Source organism: Mastomys coucha, unplaced genomic scaffold (assembly GCF_008632895.1).
Source record: "Mastomys coucha isolate ucsf_1 unplaced genomic scaffold, UCSF_Mcou_1 pScaffold9, whole genome shotgun sequence".
Taxonomy (NCBI): Eukaryota; Metazoa; Chordata; class Mammalia; order Rodentia; family Muridae; genus Mastomys; species Mastomys coucha.
In genome coordinates, this window is record NW_022196915.1 from 61432691 (window position 1) to 61454659 (window position 21969).

A 21969-nucleotide genomic window follows, 5' to 3' on the forward strand; every position below is an offset into this window, starting at 1 on the left:
AGGCCTCTTGACAATACCTGTTGCTTTGTGGGTTTGACACAGTGTACAGTTCCTCTGCTCCAAGTATCTGGCTGGAAAACATGTCTTGAGTAGTTGCTGTATTTAGTCACCTATAGAGACGCCTGGGTGTTTAAAGAAAAAGACATGTATTGGGACACAGTACCAAGGTTCTTATAACTCTAAGTATGAAAGTCAGTTGAAAAGGAAAAGAGGATGCTGCTGTCTGCTTCACTAAAAGAGAGATGAGCTGAGGGCTGGTAGCTGTAGACAGGGACCAGCTGGGCTGTGTTCAGATGGTAAATGACAAGCGTCTTGGAGGCACAGCTTGGAGGGGAAGAGAAGCGCACCACAAAGGTCTTTATGAGTCAAGTGGTGATTATACAGTTTACAAATCCATTTGGATGTGGAGGAAATGATCCTTGGACACAGGATAAATAGAAACCATCTTTTCCCCATCAAGCAGAAGTTTCAAAAAAGAAAAAAAAAAGGATGGATTGAAAAGAATTACCAACTTAATCTGCACAGTAAGTTTGATGACCTTCTGGACATGAGGCTTCTGCAGAATCCTGAGGACTGCAGAGGGACAATGGATAGATTGTTCTGGTTGACTTGGATCAGTGCTGACCATGGGAAACTGCACAGATGTACACCCCTGCCATTTGTATGTGTGTGTTTAAGCTTATAAAAGTAGGCAACTACTATAGAGGTTTTTTTCAAAAAAGGTAACATTTGTCAAACTCTTACAATATATTAGAAGTTCTATCACACATACTTTATTGTCTCATTAATTCTAATTAAAGAGCTTTTGCCTTTGACAATTAGGAAAAGTTATGATAATATTCTCAGTGTTGTCAATCTATAATAAGCTCCACATGTTTATATATGATTGCTTTAATAAATATTCATATTATTTTAACATTCAAAATTGCCCCAGTAAAATAGTCACTCATATATGTAACAAGCAAATAAATTGAGGCTTAGATGCTTTAAATATCCTGTGCACTGTCAAAGAAACAAATGCCATATAATAGCATACATTGTTTAGAGTTTTTGATATGGTGTAGAAATGACTACTATTAGAAAATAATATTTGTAGAAGGTTCATATTAATTTCAGAGAGAAAAAAATGGCCAGATAATCTTTCTTTTTATTTTTTCTCTTTGAGACAAGGTCTTACTATGTTGCTCTGGGTGATCTGAAACTCACTATGTAGACCAGGCTGGCCTTAAACACACAGATGACTCCTGAATGCTTGGACTAAAGGCATGTATTACCAAACTCAGGCTAGAAGCTGGAATAAAAAGATCTGTCTCCAAAGTTGTATCTTAGTCTATTTTTGCTTAGATTCTATAATAATATGATGCTACTACTTAACTTGGATGCCAGAGTCAAGAGTGTGATGGAGTGTGGAGCATTCAGAAGTTCTCCTTACAGAGTAAGTATAGAGAGCAATAGAAGACAGTAGCTCTACCTCTTGTGAGGTGTCACTGTCCATGAATAGTTGACATCTGCATGCTGACACTTGTGCTAATATCTAAGATCTAGACATCAGGTGTGTAATTCGTTTGGTCTTACATCAACTCTTTGTACTGGATATTACTGGTATTTCTCCAGGGAACTAAGGCTTAGAGAGAAGCATCTAACCTGATGAAGAAGGTCAACTGTACTGTAGTTGGGAAGGTTCCCTAACAGCCAGGAGCTCTGTGCACTAAGGGCACTGAGTGTTGCCTCCATACTCTTGTACTTTTAGGGACATTTTTTAAAAAAAGATTTATTTATTTATTATATGTAAGTACACTGTAGCTGTTTTCAGACACACTAGAAGAGGGTGTTACAGATGGTTGTGAGCCATCATGTGGTTGCTGGGATTTGAACTGAGGACCTTTGGAAGAGCAGTCAGTACTCTTAATCGCTGAGCCATCTCTTCAGCCCCCTCACTTTTCCTACTAATAGTCCAGCCAAGCTTAGTTTGGGGTCACTGGCATAAGCCAGTCAGGCTTTCCTTTAGCTTTCCTTTGTGTTTCTGTTGACCAGTCCACTTTTCATCAATTTAAACCAACAGGACTTCTTTAAAACAGCAGATGCAAGGAACATCCCTTCCCTGTGCAGCCTGGTGAGTGTTGTCAGTGCAGAGCTCCAGCGACAAAGCCCTTGCCACTCAACACGAGAGACACAGAGGAAAGGAGGCACAGGTCTTTTCCACTGGTGTCACTCTGACTTTGCCTTAGTCGGCTCCTACACCACAGTGATGAGATCAGCCCTTCTTAGCTGGCCCGTGTTGCAATGTCTCTGACTTGTTCTGCTTACCTCTCCTTCTTCACAGAGCCCTAGTGCTGAGCGTTACACTGTGTCATCAGTGGGGACCAGACTGTCACAAGCTATCACCAGCCAGTCTATAAATAGTGGTGGAAATGAAGTTTACTCTCATGTGAGGAAGTTCTTTGGGATGCTAAAACTAGAACTGACTTGAAAACGTAATCAGACTTTTTTTCTGCAAATACAGAGTTGGTATCACCATCACAAATTCACCAGGCTTTTACATTTATGCGATTTAATTACCAATTTTCCTTTACTTCTTTTCGTTTTGAGGCAGGGTCTTACTCTACAGCTCAGGTTGATCTGGAACCTACTATGTAATCCAGGCTGGTCTTGAACTCATAGCACTCTTCCTGCCTCAGCCTCCAAAGTGCTGAGATTACAGACATGAACCACTATTCCCAACATAGCCCATCCTTGCCAATTGATTTTGTTTTGTTTTGTTTTTCGAGACAGGGTTTCTCTGTGTAGCCCTGACTGTCCTGGAACCCACTCTGTAGACCAGGCTGACCTCGAACTCAGAAATCCGCCTGCCTCTACCTCTCAAGTGCTGGGATTAAAGGCGTGCGCCACCACCACCTGGCCCCAATTAATTTTTTAAAAAGCATTTATTTATTTTTATGACATCAATATGTGTGTGTGTGTGTGTGTGTGTGTGTGTGTGTGTGTGTGTGTGTATGTGTGAGTCACTCAAGTGTCTCAACTCAGGAGGGCAGTACCAGTGGAGGCCAGAAGAGGGTGTCAGATACCTTGGAGCTAAAGTGATTTTAAGCCTTCTGATGTGGGTATGGGGAATTGAACTCTTGTCCTCTGGAAGATCAGTATGCATTCTTAGCTTCTGAGTCTTTTCCAGCCTTCTTACCAACTTCCTGATTGTTAGAACTCTTTAGAGAAACAGAAGAGGTGACATGCTGCCTAAGAATTGATTCTACACGAAGCCCTAACTCCTCCTTGTCATGAACAACAACTACAGATTCCAGAGTTAGGATGCAGCCATCTCTGCAGCCCATGATTCTCCATCTCATAGGTTCTGATAGAATCAGAGGAGGCTTTGAGACTGACACATAAAGACAGATGGTAATTACTGATTATTATGAAAATGTAACTCCAAGAAGTGGAATTGGTAAAGATGCTCTTGTTGGCTGGTTAGTGCCCCTGTCCATGCAGGCAGACTGATAGAGTGAGAATTCTGGTTTCCTTAAAAAGATCTGTGACTTCCCACATGGTTTATGGGGCATGGTCTGAGTGGTTTTTTCACAAAATGGAGAGACACCAGGCTGAGATCATTCAAGCCCAGGAGTATTAGTACACCCAAAGTCCAGTATTGCCACCAGGCCTCTGGCATCTTCTCTGGCAGAATTTCAGTTTCAGTCATTGTACTGGCTGGTTTTGTGTGTCAACCTGACACAGGCTAGAATTATCACAGAGAAGGGACCTTCAGTTGGGGAAGTGCCTCCATGAGACCCAGCTGTGGGGCATTTTCTCAATTAGTGATCAAGGGGATAGGGCCCCTTGTGGGTGGTGCCATCCCTGGGCTGGAAGTCTTGGGTTCTATAAGAGAGCAGGCTGAGCAAGCCAGGGGAAGCAAGCCAGTAGGAACATCTCTCCATGGCCTCGGCGTCAGCTCCTGCTTCCTGACCTGCTTGAGTTCCAGTCCTGACTTCCTCTGGTGATCAACAGCAATGTGGAAGTAAGCTGAATAAACCCTTTCCTCCCCAACTTGCTTCATGGTCATGATGTTTGTGCAGGAATAGAAACCCTGACTAAGACAGTCATTCTCTTCGCCCTTGCCTCAGTGACCCTAAGCGCCACTGGGGTATTCCTACTTGCCAATGTCTTCCTCCCTTTGTCCCCAGGTCTCCAGCTCCACCTTACATCTTCCACAAATCCTTCCTGGTGCTGGCCCCTGTCCTTCAGAGCCTCATCCTTGACATCTGGTCTAGCTTAGACAACTACCCAAGTCATTTCCATGTGAACTGTGTGATCAGGAAGGGCTGAGACACAGAGATAAAGTCATCTGTGACTGCTATGAATCTTATTCAAGAGGGGCACCCTGGCAGGTCCGGGCGAGAGGGGAGAACCCGGTCCAGCCGAGTCCCTCGGGCTGAGCAGAATGGTGAGTGTCGAGGCTCGAGTCTCCTGCTGTCTGGAGAATAGCCACCTCTAGCCCGGAGTCTGTCAAAGCAGGAACTCGTTTAATTGTATCAATCTTTTTGTTTATAAAGGGCTGAGAGAGTGGAGGTGAGGTTTTTTCGCTGAGGTCAGTTGATTTTAGGAGGAGGGGAAAGGTGACAAAGGGTATGGGGGGACTGACAGAGCCAACGAAGTTCTTCTACATCAGCAGTAGCTAGGCAAAGGCAGGCTTAAGCAGGTCATACTGAGTCACTCCAGTATGGAAGTAACTGAGGCAGTTTTCAAAGCTCGAGCCAGGCTGGGGTTTGTCCTCAAGGTCCAAACCAGGGCCAAAATGGGGCCCAACAAAGAGCCCCATTATTATTTTTTTCTATAATTTCTTCTAAGTCAAGTTAATTTAGTATCCCTACTTAAATAAGTGTCTAGAAATTAAACTTATGATGTGTTGGAGAGCAGGTCCCCATAGAGTTTCCCAGGAGCTCCTTGGCACTTATGTAACACTCTGGGGAAATTGTCTAGTCTTTGTTCTGTCTTGATGGGTGCAGAAATTCCCATTTTCAAGGTCACTATTAGTTTGTCCAGTTGCATGGTCTATACAATAAGCATAGGCTCCGGGATCCTTCACCAGGACCACTGGGTTTGCTCACTTAGAATCCAGATGCTTCCCCATGGAGTCTGCCCTCATTCACAGCCCTTACACTCCCCATCACAACACACAGAAAGAAAACCATTTTCCTGATCTCCAATTGGAAGAGGCCCCATACGCATCCTCTCCATCTACCCACCCTCTGCTAAACCCAGCTAACTTTTGCCTCCCTCCCTGTCATATCATAGAGCCACAATTTCGCTGAATCCGGAATCCCTTAACAACATTGGAGAACTCAAAGTCCTGCTGCGCTGAAGAAAGTGAGAGAAAAATGCTCACACTGGACTCAGAGGTTGCTGGGAAACAACAGGAATGAAATTAGATTCCTTGATAAATTCTCACCCACAACAAAATTCAAATGACTGGTTTAATAAAGTTGCCACAGCTGTTCAAAGTTCTAAAACACCAGTAAAACGAACACCAGCAGACACTGGTCCCCTATCTGAGTAGAAGCTGCATCTCCAGAAAACATATTGATTCAGAGCCAGTTTCTCACAGTTCCTCTCTCCAGCCACTAACGTCCTTCAGCTTGACTCACCAAGTGTCTTAGTCAGGGTTTCTATTCCTGCACAAACATCATGACCAAGAAGCAAGTTGGAGAGGAAAGGGTTTATTCAGCTTACACTTCCACATTGCTGTTCATCATCAAAGGAAGTCAGGACTGGAAATCAAGCAGGCCAGGAAGCAGGAGCTGATGCAGAGGCCATGGAGGGATGTTCTTTACTGGCTTGCTTCCCCTGGCTTGCTCAGCTTGCTCTCTTATAGAACCCAAGACAACCAGCCCAGGGATGGTACCACCCACAAGGGGCCCTACCCCCTTGATCACTAATTGAGAAAATGCCCCACAGCTGGATCTCATGGAGGCATCTCCTCAAGGGAGGCTCCTTTCTTTGTTACAACTCCAGCTTGTGTCAAGTTAACACACAAAACCAGCCAGTACACCAAGCCATCCTCTACTTAAAAATACATTCTCTAGCTGGGTGGTGGTGGTGCATGCCTTTAATCATAGCACTTGAGAGGCAGAGACATGCAGGTCTGTGTGAGTTCGAGGCCAGCCTGATCTATAGATGGGCTACACAGAGAGATCCTGTCTCAGAAACAAACAAACAAACAAAAAACCAGAGAAACAACAAAAACAAAAACAAAAGTAGATTTTCTGTGTCAATTTGTTGGCACTTCTTCTTAAAGCTACTTTATTTGGGTTCTTATATCTACCACCTTTCTCTACCCCACTCCCTTCCAACATCCCACCAGCAGTTGGGAGAGAAAGAAGATTATAGAGGAAAGGGGGTGGAGGTCTCTTCATACTACTACTTCCTGCTGAGTAGGGGCAGAGTCTAATCTTCATCTTGTCAGGATATCTCTCCAACCTCTTCTTACCAAACTGCAGCCACAGCAGCCAGGAGCAGCAGGGACCACCACCAGCTGCAGCTGCTGCTCCTCCTCCTCCTTCTCCTCCTCCTCCTCCTCCTCCTCCTCCTCCTCCTTCTCTTTCCTCTTCCTCCTCCTTCTTCTTCCTCTTGTTTTTCTTGTTCTTCCTCTATCTCCCCTCCTCTTTTTCTTGTTCCTCTTGTTCTTCTTCTTCTTGTCCTCCTCCGCCGCCTTCTCCTTCTCCTCTCCTTCTTCTCTCACCCCTTTCTCTTCTTCAGAGATGAAATGACCAGATGCCACCAAGTATGATGTTAGACCCGGGGTCAGCAGGGGAGATTCAAGGGAAGAAAGACAGATGGAAAGAGCCCCCTCGTGGTGCCACAACAGTGTGCAAGATGGATAGGAACAAGTCAGTGAGGCTTTGTGCATGCCGGGCAAGGGCTCTGCCTCCAGACAGCCCTCAGCTGTTTTAGTTTTCTGCTTTTGTCTTTAGGTTTTTCTTTTCCTAGATGGAGTCCTGGCTGTACTGGAACTCTCTATATAGATCAGGCTGGCCTCAAAGTCAGATAGCTACCTGCTTCTACCTCTGCAGTGCTAGGATTAAAGGCACCACCCAGCTGGTTTTAGTTTTTCTTTAATTTTCTTTCTTTCTTTCCTTTTTTTTTTTAATTTTTTTCTCTTTTGTTTATGTCATCTTTATTTCTCTTTATTTCTAATCATAAAGATAGACCAGAAAACAGATGCAGCTTCTGCTTCTGCTAGTCTAGCCAAAAATATTTGTAGAGAGGAGAAATAGGAACTACACTGTAGAGAGGGGCAGGGCTGAAGGATGGTTTATTTGTTATGAGAAAGACAGAAAACCACATGATCCCTGTCCTGTCACCTCTGGGAACCAGCCCTAGGGATTGGGGATAGCCTGAGCCTGTGCTTGTGCTTTGGGGTCAGACCATACTGTCTTTGTTAACTGTCTCCATCTCTTAAAGACAAAGAATCCCTTTCGTGGTGGGCTGTCTCTGAGCATGCTCTCTGGTATTCCAAGCCACTTAGCAGCAGGTGAAGTGCACAGAGCAGTGACATACAGCCTAGGGGTGTGTGCCTTCAATTCTACCTACCAAGGGGGCTCAGGCAGGAGGATTTATGAGCCCAAGAGGTCAAGGCCTCCTTGGTAGAGTGAAACCCTGTCTCAAAGCAAGCAAAGCAAATCCCAAAAGGTTCAGACCGCTCTCCTTCCTGATGAGGGAGTGTAACAATCCAGAGGTGTGGCCCTGGTGCCTCTAACAGGAAGCAAACTATGCAAGACTTGTTAAAACTCAAGGAAAGAGACTCTAGGGGTCCTCAGGCATACTGCGTTTCCTTGGGCTATTAGTCCAAAGGAGTGTTGCATTGTGATAATGGATTTTAATAAGTATGTGCTCGTGTATGTTTTCTTTATGGTGGAATGCACGTAACATACACTATTCCAACCTTCTTTAGTCACATTGACTCCATTTACAGTGCTGGAGACCACGGCTACAATCCAGTCTCACGTTTTATCCTCTGAAACAGAAATCTTACACTCACTAAATAATAAGTAACTCCCCATTGGCCATTCCCATTGCTTCTCGTGGCTTTTGTTCTTTCCATCGCTATGGAATTGTTCTAGGTTTCTTGTGTAAACGAAAACGCAAATCTGCCCTTTTGTAGGTAATGGCTGTTGAAGGCAGGCCGGCAGGAAGAGAAGAAGCAGAGCATCTATCTAAGCATTGTTTTTCTTGCCGGTCTTGTCCCTCTGCACACACATCGTGGCGTCTCTCCTGTACGGGCTCATCCTCCCTCCCTCCACTCCTGCATGGGGACAGTACCATCAAGCTCCATCTGGCAGCTTACGATGGAGTTTGGTTCATTTCACTTCCTTCCTGTTTTGTAGACTGGTTTCTTCTTTGTCGACCCCATCAGCTAAGTTCAGATGCAGGGTCAAAGCTCTGCTTACAGCACAATGGCTTCTTGTGAAGCCTGGCTAGGTTTTGCAGGGCAGTTGCCAGGCTCTTACTCTCTTACAACAACGAAGATGTTCTGGCCACAAGGCAGCTTTGTGTGTGAGTGTGTGTGTGTGTGTGTGTGTGTGTGTGTTCATCCTGCGGGCTGGCTGAAGTCCCTGACATTCATGTCTTACATGCCAGTCTTGGTCTTAGAAGGCACTATGACCTCCTTGCTATTGGCCTTCTCTGGGGATAGGGAAAAAAACAGACAGGCCTACGATTCCCTGGAGTGATGCTCAGTTCTAGTAATTGGTGACTGACTGAGAGCTATCCAATCACTTAGGCAGCCTCAGGAAGCCCAGTCCATGCAATTCATGCTTGGGAAGTTCCTTAACATCCCAGAAGGGACCTGGCAAATTTTTAGGTTGACTGGTTCTCAACTTGTGGGTCCTGACCCTTTGGGGGGTGGGTCACAGGGGTTGCATATCACATATTTACATTAAAATTCATAACTAGTAAAATTACAAAGTAGCGGTAAAAATAAATTTATGATCACCACAACATGATACAGTATTGGAAGATTGAGAACCACTGGTCTGGAGCCCAAATTGAACTATGTGTCTTTGAACCTTCCTCATAGTTCTTAAGATTCTCCTTCAAAATGTAGACTCCCATTGTGACTAGCTATTAAATATTTTTGTTCTTTGTGCATGTGTGCATATGTGACAATGTGTGGGTAGAGGTATGTGTGTGTATGCACCTGTGAGTGTATGTTCGTGTGTGTATATACATGCACACATGCATACCAGTGAGTGTATACATTAGTATATGAAAAGACCAGAGGACAATGTCTGCTATCATTCCTCCTCAACTGTTATTCACTTTGTTTATAAAGACAGGGTCTCTCACTGGCCTAGAACTTGTCAAGTAGGCTAAGACAGCTGTCCAGGAAGCTCTAGGGACCTTCCTGTCTCTGCCCTCCCAGCACTGGATAACAAGTGCATGGAACCATGCCTAACCCACTCCCCTTTAACAGGGTTTGGGAGTTGAACTTGGGTTTTTATTCTTGTAAGGCATACACTTTACCAAAACATGAATATTCACATTTAGTAAGGCACTCTCCTAGCAAACAGACTTAGGGCAACTTTTGGTAAAGATGATTTCAAACAAGGTTGACTAAAACTCCTTCAATAGTTTCTGTCACCTAAGAGAAAATTCTTCTTTAGTTTTTTGTTTGTTTTTTTGTTTTTTGTTTTTTTTTGTTTTTTTTTTTCGAGACAGGGTTTCTCTGAGTAGCCTTGGCTGTCCTGGAACTTACTCTGTAGACCAGGCTGGCCTCAAACTCAGAAATCCGCCTGCCTCTGCCTCCCAAGTGCTGGGATTAAAAGTATGTACCACCACCGCCTGGCTCTTCTTTGTTTTTTAAAAAAATTTCCCTCCTCCTCCTCTTTGCCCTCCTCTCCCATTCTCTCTCCTCCTCCTTCACTTCCTCTTCCTCCTCCTTTTCCTCCTCCTGCTCTCTAACAGGAACTGTGGGTCAGATCTAGGGCCTTACGCATTCCAGCAATCTGCCAATATATCCCCAGCCCAAGGATCTTTTTATTAACTAGGACATCATTTAGTCTGCCATCTGGCTGTTGTGTTCTCCCAGTGCTGAGGACTGAACCCAGGACACACATCTCTACTACTGAGTCTCACCCTCGTCTTCCAGAGCTCCTTGATTAGTAGTGTCACTGTGGCCCAATACCTGGCAGAGTTAACTCAGGGCAGAAAGATTGACGGCTTTAGACAGGTTTCAGTCGGGCCAGATCAGAATGGCAGGCTCCCCTCCGTTGGCTGAGGTGGACGGTGGAGTCAAAGGCTTGTTCACATAGCAGCAGAGCAGGAAGCAGACAGCTGTGGGATTGGGGCTGAGCTACAAACATGAACTTTTAGTGACCTACTTCCACCAGATCAGCTCTACTCCTAAAGGTTCCAGAGTCTCCCAAAATATCACCAGCCATTGGGGAACAAGCTTAAAAACAAACGAACAAGCAAGCAAAACCTGTAGGGGAACATCTCAGATTCAAACCTTAATTTGCGCGGCATGACGTTTGCTGTAAGATTCTTTCTCCGTGTCCCCGTCCTCTGACTTCTTTCCTTTTAGATATTCCTGAGTCAAGTTTCTCACATGGTCCCCTTTTCATAATTTGTCTGCTTATTTGATGCTTCATAGAAATTGGATATAAGATCTCCCGCCAGATACACCTACATTAAAAAGTGTGACTTTGTTATCTAGCTATGGGACCTCAGATGAGTTATACAAGGTTGTAAGCCACAGATCCCATAGCTTTGAAACAGGAGCAATGATTTGTTTCCATGGGGGGGAGGGAGTGGCTTCAAGGATACTTAAACAAAAAGATAGCAGGCACAGCAGCCGAGCAACAATATTAGTGCAAACTCACACAGTTTGTTTATTGACTTTTCTTGAAATAGTCTTGTCATGTAGCTCAGGCTGGCATTAAAGTTGCAATCCTTCTGCCTCCACTCTACACCTGCTCCTCTTTGTTCTGACTTTTTAATGTAAGGTTTTCCCAGGGGGTGATCAGTTGACTCAGGATCTTTCCAGGTCTAACCCAGTGTAACCCCCAAGTAAACTGGCCACACAGGAAGGGGAAGACAACGATGGAGAGCTAATAATCAGCATACTTTGTCTTATTGATTTCTAACTTCCTCCGAAGTGGCAACAACTAGTTAAGTTTAAACCATCTAAACTAGGATGCACCAGGGACTGAAGGTGTTTCAGAGATGTTAGACAAAGAATCCAAAATATCATTGAATTTGCTCCGCGACCTGGAAACGGCAATGATCAAAACCAAGGAGCCATCAAAAATGATGGAGGTTGGTTTTGAGAACGGAGCCTTGTAGGCGAAGCAGGGACCCATTTCCCAATTGTAGCTATGTGCAGGATTGTCTCAATCCTTTCCCCAAAGAGCACCTTGCGCCACCTAGAGGGGCTGCGAGCGGTTGCACGTTCAGCTGAGTCAGGAGAACTTGGGTTTCTATTGGTGAAAACTTTCTGTATTCGTTGGCAGCTTCTCTCTGCACATCAGAACCTCGGAGCTGATGGCACACTGAAGAGGTGATCCGGACCTTTCGCTACCACGGGCAAGGTGGCTATTAGGTGGATAAAACGTCCAGGAGGCGTAGGTAAGCCGCGGTCCCCGCGAGGTTCGCTGACTTCAGCTGGGACGCATCCGAGTTGGGGGTTGGGAGGGGGGAGCTTGGGAGTTGGGGGCGGGGAGCTCATTTGTGCCAACTTTGTTTTTCGTGTTTATTACACCCAGAGGTGGCGGGTCGGTGGCATCCGAGGGCAGAGTGTGTACGTGGGGCGTGGGTCTAAGGCGCCCGCTTGGTAGCGCGTCCCCGTGTTTCCGCGTTCTCGTGGGCAGCCGCAAGCTTCGCTTTCCCGGAGCTTTTCAGATCACGAGTGTCGAGGGCCGAGGGAAGCAAAGATAACTGGCGTCCCGGCAGCGTCCTGGCTGCATCCCTGTCCTAGCAGTGTGTCCTCAAGGTTCCGCGAGACGCAGTGACCCCTGAAGGCGTCCTGGAGCAGCGCTGGCGAGCTCTACTGGCCTGACTGCGGGAAGCAAGGCGCGGTGCAGATGAGGAACCCTGGGCTAGGGAGAGGTGACCCGTGTTCCTGGAGGTGGTCAGGACAGTTTCGTGGTTGCTTGGGAGCTGTAGGAAATTGTTCCTCGGGAGAGAAGAGGACGTTTGCACCTTTGCGGTGTGACTTTACAAAATAAGTGCTCTCTGAGGGAGGGTAAGGGCCAGGAGAGGCACTGGTAGCCAGGTGTCCTCATTGGGGCAGTAAAGACTGAACCTAGGCGTTCCCTGGCTCTTCTCAGTTCCCCAAAGACTCTTACATGAACCGTGAGAACCCCATCTTCACATCCAACTGCCCTGGACTTGTCAAGTGGCAGACAAAACATTTTGCCGGTGTATGCAAGCACACTCTACCTGAAGTCCATCTACCTGTTGTCCTGGAATTGGAGCAATTCCCTGACCAGGTGAGGGATTGCAGTGGATTCGCCACAGAACTGAGAATGCTTGAGAAGGGTATTACTCTAAATGAGAACATAGGCTCAAAAAAACAAAACAAAACAAACAAACAAACAAAAAAAGACCCGTGTACTCTGGAGATGCCCCTATGGCAAGTTACAGTGCCGAGTTCCAGATCCTTCCGTTGAAGTTGTGGTTCGAGGGAGCAAAGGACTGGGGCCCAGTTAGCAAACCTGGGGTTTCTTATCCAAGTCTCGAGTCCAGATAGTCATCAAGGCACCTCTGTGACCCTCAACTCCCTTGGTGAGAGGAGAGAACACAGGTTCCATTTCCTGGAGAGTTAGAAAGATTGGTGAACTGGAGGGACAGAGGCAGCCTGGAAAAACCTTACGTGTGGCCTTTACAAGAAAGTGACCAGTGCTGTGGCCACAGCTCCTGTCCCCGGTGGCCAGCAGAAGCTCCGTGCAAGCTCGGTCTTTCCGTAACTCCATGTGGCAAGGGTCAAAAAGCACGTCTGTTTCTTCATCCGTGGGGCTCTCAGTTCCTCTTTGCTGCTGTGCCACCTGACTCTGCTCCTCGCAGCCCTTTATTATTAGATAATAGGAACCGTGTCTTCTCATTCACTTCTTCAGAGTCTGTATAGAGTCGGAGACAGGGTACAAGAAACGTTGATGGATTACAGAACCGAGGCCTAGACGTGATGAGGTTTATTCTGTAATCTTGCAGGATTTTAAAATTAGATTTACTGTATTTCATGTATTTGTGTTTTGTCTGTGTGTATGTCTGTGTACCATGTGTGCATCTGGTGCCCAAGGAGATCACAAGAAGGCCTCAGATCCTTCAGCGATAGATGGTTGTGAGCCACCAGGTGGGTGCTGGTACTTGCACCTGTGTCCTCTGCAAGAACAACACGTCCTCTTAACTACTGAGCCACTTCTCCAGCCTCTTTGTTTGTTTGGTTATTTGTTTTTACACAGGCAAGAGTCTGTGGGAGTGATGGGCAAATATTCAAGTAGAGAGAACTTCATTCGATAGTAGGAAGCTAAGTCAAGTGTTAAAGAGCAACAGTGGCCTACCAGCCCATGCCCCGGTTCATCTGAATGCTCACACATAGCACAGCAGACAGATTTGAATAGTTTCCCTTGTCACTAAAAATAGATTCATGCGTCTAATGTAGAGATTGGCATGGTTAACTGTGCGGCTGTTGACATCTAAGCAGTTCTTCTTAAAGAACCATTTATTCTCTCTGGAATCAACCCGAGCCCCATGGGTGCCTGTCAATCCTATTGCGGCTTTCCATCAATGCCTCTAAAAGATCTCTGGCCAGTTTGTACATTTTACTTCAGAGGAACTGAAGGGAGACTTAGAGGATGCGGGATAGGTCAAGGACTCCCTAACATACTGGTGAACTGGGACCCGCTCTGCAATAATGATGGCAACAATAGCAAAGTTAACTTTTAGAGAACGCCGTGTGCCAGACGGAGGCACACATGCTACAATTCAGTAAGTTCTCACAGCAGACTAGAAATGAAAATGGAGCACAGAGAGATTCTGTGCCTTGGTCAAGGTCACAGAGTTCATAAATATCTTATCCCTGCCATTAAACTGCATGACTGAAAAATGCATACGTGTGTGCGTGTGTGTGCCCTCTGCCCTAGACTCCATTAGCCCCTACATAGAGGTGGCCTAGGGGTTGAGAATGGAGGCTCTGGAGCACGTGTTTCCAGGCTATGATTCTCCAGACTTCACTGAATGGCTGTGTGCTCACTAGCTCCTTTCCCCCTCGGTGGGTTTCTGTTTTCTGATCCATGGGGAAGTGATGATATTCCCATATTGAATGGATGCTCTGTGTTTACCGGAACATGAAGTATGAACTGAGAAGAAAAACCACTTCTTTAGGGGGAGAGGAGGTTTCAGATTTGGTGGTTTTGTCATGTGGCATCTGGGTAAACGCAGTAACCAAATAAAACATGAAACCACCCAAAAGAACTCGACTCACCCAGCACTTGGACTTAAAATCATCATCATCATCATCATCATCATCACCACCACCACCACCACCACCACCACCACCACCACCACCACCACCACCACCATCATCTCCTCTCTCTCAAGATTGGATTTTATGGATTTATATTTATTACAACAGAAGTGCACATTAACCTCCAAGGTGTGTGTCTAAATGTTGTCTAAGTATCAGCTATGAACTGATGAGGACTCCGATGAAAACTGCTATACAGAAAAAGTGGGGTGGGAAGTGGGATATAGCACACCCCCGGGTGATTGAAAAGTGATGGGTCCATTTTGCATAAAAACCCAGCCGCTGAAGTGATGGAGGGCAAGTGTACTCCAGGTAGGATAGGGAAGTCAGAGAGGCCATAGGTCATATGTGTAGGACATGTTGAGAGTCTTATTATTTTACTTATAAGAAAATTAAATCACTTAATTAAAATTAAGTGGAAATTTTCCACTTAAAAGTAAAAAGAAAAGCATACCAAATAGCTCTGTCTTCTAGCAATCCTGACAGTTCTGGTGTGGCTCGCAATGTCTCTCTTCCACACCCATCCCTTCTGGCACTAATTGAAAGCAATGCGAGAAATTCTGTTACTTCTAATCTTTCTGTACGTACTTCTAAAAGATAGGCAAATGTACTGCGGCGCTTAGCATCGGGGCCTTGTTTCCTCTCTGTTAACCGGGTCAGAGACTCATTCCTGTAGTGCTGTTTGAAAGGTGGGGTACATGTGTGAGCGTGTGGGGTCTGTGACAGCTGTCAGAAGCCAGCTGATGACGTCTTCTTGGCCGTCCTTTTCCTTCTCCCTTGACGATGCTGCTCCTGCGATGATGTCACTTCACCTCCCCTCCTTCTGTGTGCTCTTTTAGGTGCACATATTCACGCTCCCTTTCATACGCTCGGCTTCTCTTTCCTGCCTTCTCCCACCACCCCAGGACACCTGTAGCCTTGCAGTTGGGAATCCTCTGACCCTTCTTTGATCCATCAGCTCCCTCTAGTCTTCCTTAGGTCTTCTTGAAGGAAGAGGGGCATTTCTTCCTATTTCAATATAAAAATAGCATTGCTGAGACCAATGTAAAATTCAGACACCACTGGACTCTTGTTTCTTGTACAAGTCAGTGAACTTTAGTGGGGACCACTACTGTGGTTGCTTTAGGACACTTCACCTCAGAAGTAAACCTGTTACCCTTTAGTCAGCTCCTTGCTCTCTCCTACATTCTAAGAACTGCTAATCTACCCTGCATCTGTGGATTCATTCCTTTTGGACATTTTATAGAAACCCTTTTTAGGGCGTGGGATTTCAATCTTTTCATTTATTTTTGGGGGGGGGAGTGTTCGAGACAGGGTGTCTCTGTATAGCCTTGGCTATCCTGGAACTCACTCTGTAGACCAGGCTGGCCTCGAACTCAGAAATCTGCCTGCCTCTGCCTCCCAAGTGCTGGGATTAAAGGCGTGTACCACCACCCAGGCTTCATTTAATTTTTAAATAACATTTTTATTGATTCCTCCTGAGTTTCACATCATGCACCCCAGTCCCTGGCATCTCCCTGTGCCCTCATGTCCACCCTTTACCCTTGCAACATCCCCCCTCCCGGCAAATAAAACACACAACACCACCACCACCACCACTGACAAAACAAAAAGCAAGGCATTGAAAACATCTCGCTGTAGAAGCTGTAGTGTGTCACAGTGTGTCTCACAGTATATCCCTCTGTCCATACATCTTCACTTGCAGAATGTTCATTGCAATGAGTCTAGTTCGAGATCTCTGACTTCTGTGACACCATCACTATCGAATCCTCACCAGGAGCCCTCTGGGTCATCTCATTGCTGCCCTGTCATAGAGATCCTGCAGCTCTAGACTTCTATCACAAGTCCTAATTGTATTCAGATGATGTAGGTGTTGGGATGCACCAACTCAGAGCTCTGGATCTGGGCATAGGTGGTAGCTGATCTGGTCAGCATACTGGCTCTCCCTTATCCACACCACCAGAGCAAGTTCTCCAGCACTGCTCTGGCCCGGCCACCCGATGCTATCATTGACAGGCAGGGTCAGCTTTCCTGCTCTCCTGCCCTCAGGCAGGTTCATCTGTGTCCCATCAGCTGACTCGGACCAGTCCTATTGTGCTGCCCAGGCCAGGTGCAGAGAGGGCTTGCTCTCCTGAATACTGCAGCCCTGGAGGGACAGGGCCAGCTCACCCACTCTCATGACCCTAGGGCTGGCTCACCCACCCCTCACCATCAGGGCCAGCTCCACTATGCTGCCTAGATAAGGTATGGGGTCCAAGTGCTGCAACAGGTTGAGAGATGGGCCAACTTTCCACAGTGCTGCAGGAAGTGAGGGGCGGGTCCACTTCTGCAGAGCCCCTGGACACCCACTGGTCTCCAGCAGCCGCTATGAACAGGATGTCCCTATGTTCTCTAGTGGTAATATGAGCAGAGGACATTGCCACTGAAACCTGCCGTTATGTAGTTATGGACCCAGATGTGACCCTCTGTGGGGCGGCTTGAGCTAGGACTTCACCATGGCCCCAGGTGGCAGGATGGGCACTTATAATTGGCTACCCCCTCCATCCTGGAGTCTCCAGTGTCATCTCTCTCCATAATGCTCATTGTGGTCTTCCTCTCTTTCTCTCTCATCTGGCCACCCTGTAGTCACACATTGTGGTGACTCCTGCTGCAGGCTGCCCACAGACTGGCGTGACATCCTTTTGTGCTGCTTGGTGTGGTGGCAAGTAGATGTCGGACAGCCCGCCTGTGCCTTGTGCTGGAGGACAGGCCTATGGGTGGCATGCAGGTCTGCAGGTTTCTGTCTGCCTTCCACTTCCCGAACTGTGCTGCATGCTGGTAGGTGGGGCTCTGTGTGTCTATGGCCTGTCTGAGAGGTCTGTGGGAACCCACCGGGTGGTGTAGCGGAATACAATACAAGTCTCTTGTCTTGTCTTCCTCCTTCTCTTCTCTGCCTGGATTGGATTGGATTTGTTTTTTTAGGTGTTCTAGGCATAAAACGGCTTAAGACACCAAGCCAGGCATCAAGTTAGGATGAATGAAGGACTGCCACTGCTCTGCCCCTGACTGAAAGAAGACCAACACCACAAACAAGGCGTCTCTTTGCCGGTTGTCAGGGGTCCTTATATAAATACTTACGGATGGGAAATGTCTTTTGGGTCTGACTTCTGTTTCTTGGCTCATTCATGATGGTATATTCATTTCTAATTATGGCTAAGCTCTATTTTACGCTATAGTTGAAGGACTCTGTTTATATATTCATTGGTTTGTAGACATTTGGAGTTTTTCCTCTTTTGTCTGTGATGAGTTAATGCTGCTCTTACCCTCAAGTGCTAGTTTTGTTGAACACCCTTTCTCATTTCTATAAAAAGCGAGTTTTTCCTCCCAGCCCCAAGCTCTCAGAATAACAAGTCTGAGACTCAAAATATATCTACTAACACCTACGCCATAAGCTTTGGTTGTTCCCCAATTAGATCATAGCTTAATATCCCATCTACTCTAAGTTCTGCCATGTGTCTGGTTACCTCTGCTCAGCTCCCATGCCTCTGACCTTCTCCATGTTCCCAGGCTAATTCTCTTCCCTTGGCTCTTTCCTAGAATCCTCTCTATCATATGTTCCACCTTCTATTCTACCCTTTCCTATAGGCCATAGGTTTTTTATTGACAAATGATGCAACCATACAGTGCAAAGGAGATTTTCCCTATACATTTCTTATAGGTATATGTACCTATAAGAATTCCTAGATCAAATAATAGGTTTGTGTTAACTTTGATGATATGCTAAACATTTTTCAACATGGCTCCTTATTTTATTTTGCTCATGTATGAAAATCTAGATTATCTCTCAAGTACAAGTACCAACTCAAATGTTTCTGCATTAATAGATATTTTTCAGTGTCTTATTTAGGTCTTGATTATGTTCAGGTATATTTCTTGTTTCATGTTGGTTGGTTTGTATGGTTTTGTTTTATTCATTTTTGGGACGTGCTGAGTGTTGCTACATAGTACATAGCTCAGGCTGGTCCCGGGCTTAGGATTCTTCTACTGCCTCTGTCTCTTGACCGTTAGAGCTACAGACTATTTATTATTGTTTTCCATCTATAACATTTAAAAATGGAACATTATGCCAAGCGGTGGTGGCACACCCCTTTAATCCCAGAACTTGGGAGGCAGAGTCAGGCAGATTTCTGAGTTCGAGGCCAGTCTGATCTATAGAGTGAGTTCCAGGACAGCCAGGACTACACAGAGAAACCCGGTCTCTGAAAAAGAAAAAAAAAAAAAGAAAGAAAGAAAGAAAAAAAATGGAACATTACTTGAGCAGTGGTCTCCCAAATGCGGGCTGTACAGATAGTTGTGAGCCTTCATCTGGTTGCTAGGAATTGACTTTTAGGACCTCTGCTCATTCTGGTCGGCGCCACTCGCTCAGTCCCTGCTTGCTCCGGCCTGAAGATTTATTTATTATTATATATAAGTACACTGTAGCTATCTTCAGACACACCAGAAGAGGGCGTCAGATCTCATTATGGGTGGTTGTGAACCACCATGTGGTTGCTGGGATTTGAACTCAGGACCTTCAGAAGAGCAATTGGTGCTCTTACCCGCTGAGTCATCTCGCCAGTCCGCAGGCTGTTTTTAAGGTACAAGAATATTCATTGAAAAGCAAAAATAATGTGTTATTTTTACACGTGCTTTATAATTATGTAGTACGTTAAAGTCGCTGAAAAAGTATGAGGCATATAAATGAAACTCTTCTCTTGTGGGGAAGTGAAGGATGAACCCTGAGCTACACCCACAGCCCCTTTAAATTGTATTCTGAGACAGCATCTTGTCACATTGCCCAGACAGTTCATCAGCTTGGAATCATCAGCCTCCCTCCCAAGGAGCTGGGCTTGCGAGCATAAGCCACCACACTCAGTGAGTGCTTCAGTTCTTGAACTTGCTGTTATTGTTGCTGCTTGAGACAGGGTCTCATGGTGTATGGAGCACACTGACCCAGAGCTCTTTATCAGAGCAAATTATCCTGTAATTTAAGAGCCTCCTGCTTTAGCCTCCCAAATGCTGAATTTCTAGGCGTGAGCCACAATTTCCAGCCTGCATTCTGTGTTTTAAAATAAATCTGGAAGGAAAGTTCTTAAGATTGCATTGCCCAGGAAACCGAGGATTTCTTGTTAGTGTCACCGGTGTGGTGAAGGCGAAATCATCATTCCTTGTAAACAGAACCATCAAATGAGGGAGATGTCTTGTTTATGGATAAATATCCAAAAAAAGTGAAATTATCCTGCTGGAGACATCTGCACCCCTCTTTCTTATGGCTATTCATTGTAGCCAAGATTTGGGATCAGTTTAAATGTCCACCAAGAGATAGATGACTGAACTCGAACTTCCACATGGAGGGAGCCTTGGCTCGGGTGTCAGCCTCTCCTTTGTCCTATTTCTGGTTATCGGGGGTAAAAGGTGGGGCAAGTCCCTTCTCCACCCACTTAATTTCTCAAGTTGATACATTAGCACCTGAACTCATGTGAGTTTTCACTGAGCAACAGTGGAAAAGAGAATGTGCAATGGTCATAGGGAGTTGGTCCCTTGAGAATCTTGGGCAACTCGATGTTCTTTAGAGCATCTATTGTTCTCTGATCCTCAGGGCTATTTGTCATTGTGCCAAATGACAGCTGTCAATCATTGGTCCTTGTGCTTCCCACTGAAAACCTACAGAGCTATTAGCAAATCTCTATTACCAAATGTTTGAACCAAGAGGAGTACCTGTGACATCACCCAGCAGTTGCTGCTTAGGACACTGTGTCCTTCCTGCTGACCTTGTCAGGATAACGTTCACCTGTTACAGCAAAGCTTTGACCTTTTAAAATCTCTGGGTTTTTTTTGGATCCTGAATGCTACATAGAAGCTTGAACTTTATGTTGCTGGGCATCTTAATGCTTTCAGTTTGACATGATAGATCCAGTCTGCTAGCATATGAGGGATGTGAATCGTTGTGGAAGTCAGTGTCTAAAGGGAAGTGACTTTATGTTGCTGGGCATCTTAATGTTTTCAGTTTGACATGATAGATCCTGTCTGGTAGCATATGAGGGATGTGAATCGTTGTGGAAGTCAGTGTCTGAAGGGAAGTAGACCTGTAGAAAGACTGAAGAGGGTATAGGGAAATGTCCCTGAATTTGATCACATGCCACATTTGAAGATTTACTCACTTTTAACCACATTTGCCTACTACTGGGTGTGTTTAGTAAAACAACAGGAAATGGGTCATAATAAATTTTCTTTGTGAGGATGTGGGAAAGGGGAGCTTGTATGCTCTTGGTACTAATGAAACAGCACTGCCATTATGGGAACACTATGGAGGGTCAGCCAACGTTGTAAACAGAACCACCAAATGAGGGAGATGTCTTATGTATGGGTAAATATCCAAAAGAAGTGAAATCATCCTGCTGGAGACATCTGCACCCCTCTTTATTATGGCTATTCAATGTAGCCAAGATTTGGAATCAATTTAAATGTCCATCAGTAGATGACTAAACTTTAAAAATGTAGTATATATATATACACAGCAGAATGTAGTCAACCTGAAAGAGGATAAAAATCTTGTAATTTTTGACAACATGCATAAATTCAGGGGTACTGTATGTATCAAGTGAAATAAACCACTCAACAAGACAAATACCATATAGCTCACTCATATGTGGAATAGTCCAGCACACAAAAGCAGAGAGGCGAATGGCAGTTGGCAGGGGCTGGAGGATGGAGAGGAATTGGGGAGATGTCCAGTTTTACTTAGACAGGAAGAATAAGTTCAAAAGATTCGTTCTACAACATTGTAACTGTAACTAATGACTGTATGTTTCATGTGTCCTCACAATGTGTCTTAGTTATTTTCCATTCCTGTGATCAAACACCATGACCAAGACAGCTTATAAAAAAAAAGCATTTAATTTAACTTATGGTTCAGAGAGTTAGATGATGATGTCAGAACAAAAAAACACCCAAGAGTTCATATCCTGGTCTGCAACCACAGGGCAGAGAGTGAACGCTGGGAATCATAAGAAACCTAAAGGCCTCAGTAACATCCTTTTCCAACAGAACCACACCTCCTGATCCTTCCCAAACAGTTCTACCCACTGGGAACTGAGTGTGAAAACATATGAGTCTGCAGGGCACATGCTACCATACCATGCACCCAAAACATAAGTGAGAATGCATACTGGTTAATTTTTCTTCAGTTTAACACAAGCTAGAGCCATCTGGGAAGAAACTTCTCTTGAGAAGATTCCTCCATCAGATTGGCCTGCAGGCAAACCTGTGAGGACATTTTCTCAATTAATGATTGATGTGGGAGGACCTAGCTCACTGTGAATGGTGCCATCTCTGGGAATACGGTTTTGGGTTTATAAAAAAGAAAACTGAGCAAGCCACAGAAATAAGCCAGTAAGTAGCACTCATTCATGCTCTCTTGCTTCAATTTCTGCTTCCAGGTT

The 21969-nt window shown here is 45.4% G+C and overlaps 1 protein-coding gene and 1 non-coding gene across 6 annotated transcripts in view; one reads left to right on the forward strand and one right to left on the reverse strand.

The window, feature by feature from the left end:
* The first annotated feature begins 11463 nt into the window (after positions 1 to 11463).
* Positions 11464 to 21969, forward strand: part of Rubcnl (rubicon like autophagy enhancer) — a 39555-nt gene continuing 29049 nt past the window's right edge. For 2 of the 5 annotated variants that reach the window (XM_031361910.1, XM_031361915.1), the window contains exon 1: positions 11464 to 11613. Coding sequence is in view for 1 of the 5 variants with exons in the window: in XM_031361909.1 (XP_031217769.1) it covers positions 12333 to 12476 (144 nt within the window). In the remaining 4 variants the exon portion in view is untranslated. Of the gene's footprint in view, positions 11614 to 11686; positions 12477 to 21969 lie in introns of those variants that run through there. The other 3 variants (XM_031361916.1, XM_031361909.1, XM_031361914.1) reach the window with 3 other exon arrangements.
* Positions 17467 to 17609, reverse strand: LOC116085498. Its single transcript, XR_004116600.1, has one exon. It is a non-coding gene; the product is annotated as a small nucleolar RNA SNORA48 (small nucleolar RNA).